This window comes from Anolis sagrei, chromosome 2, assembly GCF_037176765.1.
Source record: "Anolis sagrei isolate rAnoSag1 chromosome 2, rAnoSag1.mat, whole genome shotgun sequence".
Lineage (NCBI taxonomy): Eukaryota > Metazoa > Chordata > Lepidosauria > Squamata > Dactyloidae > Anolis > Anolis sagrei.
This window is the reverse complement of record NC_090022.1, coordinates 218491781-218504463: the sequence shown is the minus strand read 5'-3', so window position 1 is coordinate 218504463 and position 12683 is coordinate 218491781. Positions and strand designations below refer to the sequence as shown.

The 12683-nt window shown below is 37.2% G+C and overlaps 1 protein-coding gene across 5 annotated transcripts in view; it reads left to right on the top strand.

Moving 5' to 3' along the window:
• Window positions 1-12683, top strand: part of KDM4C (lysine demethylase 4C) — a 276898-nt gene that overhangs the window by 203236 nt on the left and 60979 nt on the right. For all 5 annotated transcript variants that reach the window (XM_060762302.2, XM_060762301.2, XM_060762305.2 and 2 more), the window contains one exon: window positions 12524-12579. In XM_060762302.2, the coding sequence (XP_060618285.2) occupies window positions 12524-12579 (56 nt within the window). The remainder of the gene's footprint in view (window positions 1-12523; window positions 12580-12683) is intronic.

Sequence of the window (12683 nt, the reverse complement as noted above, 5' to 3'; positions counted from 1 at the left end):
CACCACCCTCCCCTCCTCCAAGTTGTTTTAGGCCCACTTTGATTTGACAATACTATCAGTTTTAAAAATGACAGCTCCCTCCAGAATTGCAGTGAGAGGACTGATAACTCAGGATTTCCCTGGTTTCATTTTTTTTATTAACTTGGTCACTTAGAATCATAGAGCTGGAAGAGACCACATGGGCCATCTAGTTCAATCCCCTGCCATGCAGGAAAAGCACAATCAAAGCACCCCCAACAGATGCCCATAGTCTCTGTTTAAAAGCCTCCAAAGAAAGAGCCTCTACCACACTCCAAGGGAGAGAATTCTACTGCTGAAGAGCTCTTACGATCAGGAAGGTCCTCCCAATGTTCAGGTAAAAATGTAGAAGTTGATATCCAATGGTTTGATTTAGTATTTTAACATGATAATGCTTGATATTTATCTTCTGGAATCAAATGTGAATTCAGATACAGCTTGCAGACAGACACTCATACATTTCCAAAATTATAATATGTTCCATGTACACAGAGACCTTTTTTCTTCTTCATAGTTCCAGTGACTCATGTAAGTGGGACATTTTGTCCCTGTGCAACTTCATTCTGGGAGATTTGTAAAGAAAAGCTTCTTTGGGGGTTGGGGACCCATCTGTTGGGGGCACACAGAAAGTGTGGGAATTTTTTTTGTTGTTCACCCATGACTAGAACATAGAAAAAATATTTTTTCTAGCACAATTCCCCAAATCGCTCAGGCATCATGGGTATTTCCATGCTGTGACTCTTCTCTAAAGAAATAGAAATACTGCTATGCACACAACTGTTTGCTTTCATGCCATCAAAGCTGTACTGTGCCATTTTTCTGATTTCCACTGAATGTAATCAGAGCAGCGTGAGTATGCTTTAGGACTTCTGGAGAAAAACAATTCTAGTCAGCCAGTAATAAAAATGGCCCTTTACTGTGGAATGGTGTATGTATGCGGAAGAAAAGAAAGGATGAAAGTAAGGGAGGAAGTGGAAGGGAAGGAAACCTCACCTATAAATCTATCACAGGGTTTCGTGGCAATATTTGTTCATGGGAAATATCATGGCCTTCCTCTGAAGGCCACCCAGTTTGTTTCCATGGTTGAGTGGGGATTTGAATCCCAGTCTTCCAACGCCCTAACATAACACTCAAAACAGTATACCCTGCTGCCTGTGTCTAGACATATAGATATTACTGCATTTGAAGAATTGGAGGAACTGAATTGGGCTCACACATATTCAGGAACAATTTAATCTTTTGTTGAACGTGGGAAAATTGCTTGATCAAAGGATACAATTAGCATAATGACTGCTAAATATATTTCAGTTTTCATCACATGGATTCAGAATGGAAAGCCAGAAGGCAAATCTGAAGTGGCTATGTGACTTCAAATGTATGTTGTACAATGTGCTGTAAAGAAACATATGTATAGCAACATTTGTGAAAATAAGATGAAATACAGTTATAGAATTGTTGTTTTTTCAGCCGTTCCTTCCCCACAGCCCACTCACATTAATTTTAGAAATGACGGTTGTGGAGAAACAATCCCGCAGGTGCATATGACTGACCGCTCTTCCTACAGCCATCACCCCAGGCGTTCCCTTTAGCAAAACTCGCAACACCTCAGCTCAGCTCCTGCATCATTCAGGAGGTGTCCCACCCACTCATAAGGTTATGCACATTTTTATTTCACTCTGCAGTATTTACTGTGCAACAGATAATAATTGTTGAGACAGAAAAAGGGTGACATTGAATCCATCTTTGTTATGGTGCTGCTTTTAAAAAAGAAGAGGGGTTGCCATGCATCATCCCCAGAAATAAAAAGGTCAAAGAAGGTTTAGTAATTCATCTGTCTTGCTCCTGAAAGTGAAGCTATATTCACATGCAGCTTCTTGATTGAGAACAAATGCCTCATTAATCTTAAACATTTCGAGCAGAAATAGCTAGTAAAGTCAGAAAGAATAATGACCGACATTTGAAGGAAGAAAGTATACTGAAAAACAGTGTTCTCCAAACTAGTGCCTTCTATAATTTGGGGGATTCTACCAGGCCCAGATAGCACTGTTAATGGTCAGGCTGAGGAAGGCTGCTGTTCAACTTATAGGGCTAATTATATTCTTCTGGCTCTTGGTTGAAATAGGTGCCTTTGTTTCATTACACAAACCAAGAAAGGTTATAGGAGATCTATGGAATAGGAATCACTATTGCTAAAAGTTGAATATCAGTTCATGGAGTAAAGAATAACTACTTTTAATATTAGCTTAGAACAACAATCTTCCCTTACTTTAGTCATAATTTTGAAATTTGAATATAAAATTGGAATCAGAAATTAAAAATCTTTAGTGCCTTTCCTCTCATAATATGAAAAAGAGAATAATTTTGAACTGCTCACTGTATAAATTCTAGAACCTGTTTTCGGCTGACATTTTAAGGCAGTAGGATGATGTTGACTCGCCACAATTTGTTTAACTCACATCTCCCAAATACTCTGTACAGTTCACAGCTGCGGTATTTTGTTTTTTTATGCTGTTGTTTTGGCATCACAGAGTTAAAGAGTTTTTGAGATCTACAGATGTAACTCTCGTAGTGCTTGTGTGCTGTGAATTATTTTAATTATTCTATCTTTAATGGTTATACAAGATAATCATTAGTGTCTTTATACAAAACAAAAGCTTGTAATCTCATTTCCTCCCCCTAGAAATTAGTGTATCTTCTATTATTAAATGACAGTTTTCTGTGTTCTTGCAAGCATCTCATTTATTTAGAGATGTATTTAAGTGGTGTGTTTCGGGGGAGGAGGAAAATTAGAAATGCATATTTTAAAAAATATATCTTAGAGTATAAGCAACACATTTCAGCATTCCAGGTGTCCTTTGTGTTACCATAACCATTTTATGTTCCCCTGAGTGCTCCATTTGGGTGAATTAGCACACATTTTCATTTCTGAATTGGCACACATTTCCATTTCTGAAAAGATTGGTCCTAATAATCACAAATAGTACCAAATTTCAGCACGATACCTTGACAGTTGCAGCAATGTTACATGTCTGTCAGAGAGGTCCAGTTGTCATTAGAGATATATAGATGATGGCGAGTTTTATCTATTTGAAAGAGATTTATGTACTTGGTTTTTGCCAACGAATGTGTCTGCCTGTATCTGTGTTTTGAGGGCAATTGGCAATAACTCATGATAGACTTGGCCTGGTTCACAATATACTTTTGAAATAAATGTGTCACTGAGTCTACACATTGTGGTATATAGCTGTTCAAATGTTACAACATTTTCAGGAAACAGTAGAGCTTCAAGAGGCTTCCACGGCATGATTAGGATCTTGATATATTCTGTTAGAGTTGCTTCATAAAAGCAATTGGCTGCCTGGGCAGTTTTGCACTTTTGTTGTTTGCATTCTTTAGTGTAGTTTTTCATAGGTCAAGTATTTGGGTGGATGTTGTTCATGATTTGGGGGGCGTGGCGTATTAGTTTATTTATTTTCCTGCAAAAATCAGGCTTTGAAACATCCCCACCAATGAAACCCCGATGCATCTTAAAACTCTTGAAGAATCTTAGATTATGACAATTGTAGAAAATAAAAATTCAGCATATAATGGTAACAGCAGCTGATTCCTGTCTTTGTCCAGTGTTTGTATATTTATTGATATTTATTTTAATTGAAAAGCTTAAACTGTATAATTTTTTTAGATTATTTTTTCCCCCTTTTCTGAGTATAGTTTTGCATTTCGTCACAGCAGTGTTCTATTAAATGGCCCAGTCTGAATAAGAAAGAACAAGTATTTTTGAACTAAGCAGTTTCCCCTTGAGGCTGCTGAACATGAGACTGGCTTGTGGCCTATATAGCAGGTTGTCTAAAACCAGAACTCTGTACATTTTAAACTAACAAGACAGTTTTATACAGTTACCATCCTTTGAAAGTGCCAGTGGAACATCATTATTTTTAGCAGAATGAAATCAATGGGGACAACCTTATGATGCTGCTGTTCTGTCTGCTATTCTTAAGGTTATATTGACTCTTCTATAGCACACTTGTTTTTCAGCAAGTGATAACAGAGTATACATTTTCTGTTGTCTAGTGACATATAACACAGCCCTTAATCCATAGGGCACCACTTCTTTCTTTGCTTGAAACAACATTGATGTGTGTATGTGTGTATAGTTGCACTTCTGTTTGTACACTTCTGTGTACCTACAGAGAAAGTTTCAACTTTTCATCTTCATGATGTTTTCCACGTACATACTATCTCTCTTTCTTCATTCTTCCCCTGCCAGGAAAATAAAAAATATATATCAATTTAGCGTGAGAGTCATGCTTTCTTATTTTGTTGAGGTGGGGGGTGGGGGGTGTACTCATTTTAATAGACCCTTTTCACATTTACACTCCATAAATTTCATAGTTTTTAATGAGGATATTTAAATTGAAGATTATGTTCAGATATAATCACTATGGCATGTTCTTGATGAGGAAATAACCTTCTGACCTGATTTGACAAGAGATGCTTGTAGAGAAAATGGTGTCGGTTCTGTAGCACTTGGCTGTGGCACACCTTTTTAAAGTACTTATCTGACAGTTGTAGCAATTACTAAGGTCACAATTCTTTATCGGAGTGACAGAGGTAGGTTACTATATACACAATTAACTGAATATGTTATCTGCCACTTCTAGTCTTGCATGCATACTAAATAAAATTACAGTATATATTCTATTAATCTTGTATTCACTGTAAGATTTTTTTTTCTTCAGTGGCTGGCAAGTGCCCATTGCTTCTATTTTCTTGAAAACATTTTCTTACCTCTGAAGGAAATAGGGGTTATTTCTGGTATGATTTAAGTGAAATGCCATACTATGTTGTTTAACAAATTCATTTTTCGCTTATTAGCCTTGTTGTCAGTTTAAATAATACTGATAAAATGTTCCCTTCACTTACATTTTGAACTTTAAAAGGTTATGTACCATAAGCATTACAGTCAGGCCTGTAGCCGGGGAGGGGGGGGGAGGGGTGTGTTAGGGGTTCAACCCCCCCCCCCCCCATTTTTCAGATTAAAAAAATGGTTTACTCATGAATTAACGTAACACTTGTTGAGCTGCCTTGGTATTATAGAAAGGGAGCAAAGTTAAGGAGTAGTAATATGTGTGACCCAGTTATCAAAGTAGTATTCAGTCAGATCTTGTTTTGTTTTGGTTGTCAGCCTGTCAGCTGTGACACTGTGAATGAAGCTAGGTAGCTTGATTGTCACTAGCAAAGGGATACGAAAGGCACTCAAGCACAAATGAGCTGCATTAATTTTTAAACATCCATGCATTCACAGGTCATGTTATGTCTCAAGTGATTTGTATTTGGTTATTTATTTAGATTAAAAAATAGATTTGGTTGCTAGACTAGTACCCATCCCAGATTTAGAAGTCATAGTACTATAATAGTATATGTAGACAGTATTCAAAGGGTTTTTTTTCCTTTCTAAAAAGTGTCCGTGGAAACCCCAATCGTTACGGTAATTTCAGAAAGGAGAAATCCTGCACAACTTCAGCTAATAAATAATATCATCATTCTACTAGGGCTGATATTGATAATAATAATAATAATAATAATAATAATAATAATATAAAAAAACTTTATTTCTATACTGCCCTATCTCCCCGAGGGGACTCAGGGCGGTTTACAACAGAAAATTGGCAAACATTCAATGCCGGCATAACATAACATACCAAACAAATCAAATCATAAACAATAAAATAAACAACATCAGGTGTACTTATAGAACAACTCAAAAATAACAAACTTAGACATTTAAATATATAAATCAACCATTTAGAACATGTTTACTACTAGATCTAATAATAGCAAACAGTCAAAACATTAAAAGTAAAAAAGGCATTTACAAGTCAACAGGGCTGAGGTGGTGTCCAAGTCAGAATGATTAAGATGCTGCACAATTCCACAAGTTATAAAGGACTTATAGGGGTCTAGTTACCATCCCCCTCCCACACCCACCTCCCCATAATATCCACCCCCATTCTTTATGCTCTTCCAGAGATTCCCAGGTCCTCACAATTAAGGAGTCCTCTGAATACAGTCTAAGCACAGGAATGCAACCCAGCTCTTCATGGGGGGTATAAACTGTGGTATGAGGTCCTTGGGGAGGCAGATGGGCCCACAATTACAGTTATAAGTTATAGCCCCCAATTTTCTAAATGTTTTAAAGTTAAAAATTATGCTTTAATAAATTGTATTTATTGTACAAAGAAATGTTTATCCCAAATGAATAGTTATTAATACAATAATATATGTTGTGTTAAGACTAAACAAAGCCTTTCAAGTAGGATCTAATGGAAACTAGTGAGTCTGGAAGAATTTTACATCTAAATAATATTTTAATGTTGATAAAATACTGATTTTATATGTAGATACATAATTATAAAATGTTACATATTTTTGCATTGCTGTGAGTTTTCTGGGCTGTATGGCCATGTTCCAGCAGCATTCTCTCCTGACGGTTCATCCATATCTATGGCAGGTATCCTCAGAGATTGTGGGGTCTGTTGGAAACTGGGCAAGGTGGGTTTAGATATCTGTGGAATGTCCAGGATGGGAGAAAGAACTCTTGTCTGTTGGAGGCTAGTGTGAATGTTGCAAATGGCTAGCTTGATTAGCATTGAATAACCTGGCAGCTTCAAAACCTTTCCAACAGACTTCATAACCTCTGAGGATGCCTGCCATAGATGTGGGCAAAATGTCAGGAGGGAATGCTTCTGGAACATGGCCATACAGCCTTGAAAACTCACAGCAACCCAGTGATTCCAGCCACGAATGCCTTCAACAATGTTATATATTTTATTTGATTTACATTTATTTTTTTTGACAAGCTGTCCGTTAAAAATCTGCTAAGATCATCCACTTCTTTAACCTTGACATCTTTAGGTTTGCATCCTTTAAGTAGTTAGCCAGCTAGGAAAATGTTCCCCAGCTCCTTCACATTTCCATCTAGAACAGGGGTTGGCAAGTTTTGACAAGACCAGATTTTTTATAGAAAACTAAAGAGGTTGTATTGACTCTTCTACAACACACTTGGGTGGTTCAGGGTAACACTGTTGAAGGGGGAAAGTTTTAACTGGACAGTGGCACAGGAGCTTCCTGGGTTTTTTTAATTGTCAGGGATTTTGGAGCCTGCAACTCTTCTCAAGCTTCCTTATCTCTCCTGTGTTTACTGCAGTACTACCAGTATTCCCTTCAGTCTCTCAATATTTTCCTAGCAAAAATATTTTGTTATAAGCTATTTATGTAAATGGATATCCATTAAAGAGTAAATCACCCCCAAACTGATTTGATTTCCTCTTGGAAATGGACGCTTAAGATATAGAAGCTTTGCAGAAGCTTTTTTTCTGGTGAAAATGAATACTGCTAGAACCAATTTGTTGATATGGATGGCCTCAAATGCCTGAATTTCTGGACCCTTGTTCGAGCTGTAGCTGTGGGCATTACCATGATATTCACCTGCAACTTCAAAACTTACCAATGCTCCAGTGCAGGCAGGGAAATACAAACTTTTGTGACAATAGAATGGTAAGGGAGCAAGGCCATGGAGAGTATTAAAGGAAGAAGAGTTCATGTTGGATGCAGATGGAAAATCACAGTAAGGGAGCAAAGGAAATGGAAGAAATAAAGCTGAACAGAATGGGTTGTCTGAGTCACTGAATGTTGAGAAGAGGAAGTCATTGTAGGAAACTTGAACAGCTAAGATATTTTCACTCCGATGAGACAGTTAATGATATAGAACTGAATGGGAATGAGAAAGTACAGGAAGAGACAAGTGTAGGTTGCATCCAGCAGTGTCTGTCCCCCAAGAGAGTACCATCCCTTTATAGGAATGGAGTCACCCAGTACACCCTGCATAATCTCCTATTTATTAGATGAAGGAGGATGCATAAGGTATCAGATTTTGTGGCTCAAGTATAAGTTTGCTCCCTTAGTATCTGAAGACTCTCTTGGAGGTATAAATCACACACACACATTCTTGGTGATAAAGAAGGTCTCAACATATTGTGATAAACCATGAAAACAATGACATTCTTCATGATTTGGTACTTTTATTGTAAACATTTTATTTTTACAAAAAAACTTTTTTGCAAGAACCTTTTGTGAAGAATATAGTGCATTTACACTTACGGTTCCCAAACTTTTTTTGACCAGGGACCACTCTCCTACATTAGTACCAAAAGAGTTATGAATCAGTTTTTCGTCAACTTTAGATTTTGTTTAGTTATTTGGGGGTGCTGATTCAAAAAACTGCACTGGATAGGCCACATCAGCTCTAGTTTCTGATACAGAACATTTGCCATCCAGTAGTCGCCATCTGCTCACGCACAGAAAACCCTACTTAGTAATCTCAAACTATGTGGTTTATCCATGGGGGAAGGGCTGGTCAACAGGGAAGGAGTAGCTGGCTGTGTGAAAGGAGCGGAAATAAAATAAAATAAAATAAAATGAAGAGGAAGGAAGCTCGCGGACCAGATTTTTGTCCTCGTGACGCACTGGTGTTCTGCAGCCCACAGGTTAAGAACCACTGATTTACTCATACTTTTCTGCACATTTTTTCAAACTACAAGGATTTGTTATAAAAAACCAATATTGTTTTATTAGAAAATATGCAGGAACTCTGGTCATCTCACCTAGTGGGGATAAAATTTTTGAAACTGCTAGTTCTTGCATGCAATAAAATAATTGAATATTTATATCTTACATATATACATTTGTTTTTCATATAGCACGTGCATTTGTATTTTAAGTGCATAATTGTATTGAAAATCAAGGAATTCTGGGGAAGGGAAATAGTAGGGGATCAATGACAGAACCTTGAAGAATGAAAGGATTAGTAGGAGAGTAGAGGATATTCCTCCAGTGAGAATTTTAAGGAAGAGAATTGACCATCACAAAGATAGCTTGATGCAAGCTAAAAATCTAATACATGGGTGCAGCACAGAAGAAGGATTGGTATGATGTATCAAATGAAGCAGTTTGCTATTGAGCAGTGATTCATAAATTATAGTGAGGGCAGTTTCATGAAACAGTGGGCAGAAGGAAGATGAGTATATCTTGCCCCAGGGAATTGTATTTTTTGACATATGGCCTATATTGCCATTGGAAAGTAAACAGTGATTCTTCCTTTTTTGATTATTTTTATGGGTGAGGATTTCAGTATCTAAAACAACCCTGAGAGCATGTATTTAATGCTGTATTCAACAAGGGCTAGGTAAAAAACAGCCAGCTAACCTTACTGCTTCCTTGCTCAGTAGCTTCTCCTCTTGTGTGTGGATCATAATGCTGATGGTGCAGCGATAAAGAATAATGCTTCTCAGCAAATTTCAGAAAGCTACACTAGAGCATACACCTGTATGTGGATTACAGCACCTCATTATGATAACAACATAGATAGAAGAGAGAGAACACGTAGAAGAGCAACAAATATTAAGGAAGGATTAAAACTGACTATGTGTTCATGGATAGCTACTGGAGCTTAACATATATAGCTTAGAGAAAGGGAGATAACATGGGGAGTAGGTGATAAGAACCTGAAATATTTGAGAGGCCCTAATATAGAGAAAAAAGGAAAAATTTATATTGAAACAACATTGTTGTTTTTAAAAAACATATTAGCTTTAAAAGTCGGCAGTTTGGAACACAGTCCTATGCATGTTTATTTGGACGTTAATATCATTGATTCTACAGAGTTTGCTTCTAACTAAGTGAATACAGAATCATGCAATCTTAAGAGTTGGAAGGGGCTGCATGGTCCATCTAGCACAACCCCTGCCAGGCTGGAATACACAATTAAAGCCCTCCTGAAAGATGCCCATCCAACTTCTGTTTAAAGAACACAAGAAGAAAAATCCCCCACCATCCTCAAACTGTCTATTGTACTGTTAGGCAGTTTATATAGTAAAAAAAAATTTTTTTCTTATTGTTTAGGTGGAATCTCTTTTTTTGTAATTTGAATTCTGGAGCAATAGAAAACAAGTTTACACATGTTTTAGACAACATTCAATGTTTAAAAATAGCTGTCATATCACTTCTCAGTCTTTCCTCCAAGAAAAACACACCAGCTCCCTCATATGACATAGTTTCCAGAATCTTGATTGCTTTTTTTCTGAACATATGCCAGTTTATCAAAAGCCTTCCTTAGTTGTGGTGTCTAGAACTGGACACAGTATTCCAGGTGAGGTCTGACCAAACCAAAACAATCACTTCCCTCAATCTGGATACTATACACTTACTAATATCAGTTACATTGATTCTTCATTACACTGTTTAGTCATTTACTGTTCACTTACATTTAGTTCGTTCTCTACTAGGACCCCTAGATCCTTTTTCATGTGTACTGCCTTCAAGACAGGTGTCACCTATCCTATATTTGTACACTACAATTTTTCTATTACAATTTTCACATATTTGATTTCATGCGAGTTGGATAGTATCATCATCATCATCATCAGTGGTAGTTCTGCTCTTTTATACTCCCAGTATTAAGGCAATACAAAATTAACTGCTGCCTAAGGAGAATGAATTCTTATTGAAGGGAAGGCAGCTACCTTTGATAGATTTCCCATGATTTCTGCACATTTATACTAGGAGTGGGCAATTTGGGGTGCATATATCACTTTCCCTCCCACTTCCAAGCCCACTGGGACTATACTCTATTCCATTACAATAGCATCCAAATTTTCTCCCTTTCAAAGTATTGAACTACTTGCTTGGTGGCAAAGTCAAGAAATACCTTTATATTTCATGATTGTGCTATATAAACCTTGATTAGCCAGTATTGATATACATTGCTAATTTTGAATTGATTTAGTGACAGGAGACCCAGGAATAATGAAAGTTTGGTAGAAAAGAGAAAACCAAAGGAAAAAAAATAGTAGCACAGCAGAGAATTAGTAAGTTATTCAAATGAGCAACAAGAGAAGACAGATGACTTTTAAAAAGAATATGAATATCATCTTTCACCGAAACTAAGGCACCATCAAATATAAGATGTACCGATGTAAGATTAAAAAAAAATTAGAATTTCTTTTGCATACAAAATACTTCTTTATTTGTGTAATATAATATTTCCTGGCCGGGAGTGAGGAGGGAATCTGAAGAAACCTGGAAGTCATCCCATCTATATGAATCTATTTTACTAAGTTTAATAGGCCCATTGGGGAAGCAGTGGAAGCAGGATGCAGTGCTTAGTTCAGCCAGACAGTAAACAGTCATCTGGCTGAGGCTGAACACAAAATGGTGGGGGCTGCCAGAGCTGTTTGGTGTTGGGGCCCTTGTTCCTCCTCCTCTCTCAGAGATGGTTTTAAAACAAAAAACAAAAAAAGGGGGAATCGAATCTTTTGAAACACCTTAAACCAGTGGTTCTCCCAGAAATCCTAACAGCTGGTAAACTGGCTGGGATTTCTGGGTGTTGTAGGTCACCTGGGGACCCACAGGTTGAGAACTACTTCCTCAAACAGTGAAAATGTCTTTATGTCTGACAAAATATAGTATTAACAATTCATTATAAAAAAGGAATGCATTCAGTCTTTACCTGGGAAGCACCAAAACATAAATCAACATGCGAATAATAACAACTGCTGGATATGCCAAGCAATAAGGAAGACCTGTGAAGCAGACGGATTGGACTGGTTTTGAGGAATATGAAAAAAGTAAATTTGAATGTTAAAATGAATAAGATTTGAAATGGTGAGACACAATTAGGTTTATTATTGGTATGGATGGGTGAAAAAAAATGGGAGACCCCCATGAGGGTCACCTGGGAACATTGGATGAAACTCTGTACGGAAACTAAATGGAAGTCTTATGTTTTTAATATGTGTAAGTATGTGTGTTGATGTGTGCTTTATATTCCTTCCCTCTGTAAGCAGGGGGACACATTTTATGTGCTTGTGTATGCATGCTTGTAATTATATATATGTATTGTACCCTCCCTCCTCACCTCTCCCCCATTTACCCTCCCCTACCCTTTCCCCCGATCCCCTCCCCCCTAGTCCACGCCTACCCCCCCCCCCCTTTTGTTGTAATTTATAATAAATCTAATAAAGATCATTAAAAAAAAGAATAAGACTGGGCTGTATCATCTCATCATGATTCATGACTTAATGGTTCCTGAGTTACAAATGGCTGAAGCCAACATGTCTTTTAGAGATTGTATCTCTCAACTATCACTATAATTGTTACTGGCTGGAAAAGGGGCTTAAGTTTGTATTGCATGGATTATGCCCTTAGTCAAGCATAACATAAATGCTGTAAATCAGAATACCTGCTGGTTTATAAAAATCTAAAAGAGTGCTGTCAGCTTTTTAGAGAGGCCTGTTTAAAAATATTTGAATACCTCAGTAAGAAGAGTGCCTCAAAATTACATCACCCCCCACATACTGCACCATTACTGATTTACAGTTTACAGTCAAGTATATAGCAGTAGCCCTTTGTAAATTAAGATTAATTCTGTTTCTCCATTTCTTCACAGGAATGTTCTCTTTGTAATTTGAGAGGCGGAGCACTCAAGCAAACTACTGATAAAAAGTAAGCGACTCATCCAGTAATACCATGCTGATTCTCCTTCAGCAGTGTTATTTTATTAGCATCAAAGAGTTTTCAGTGGGGTGTTAGCAGTGGTTCATCCCACC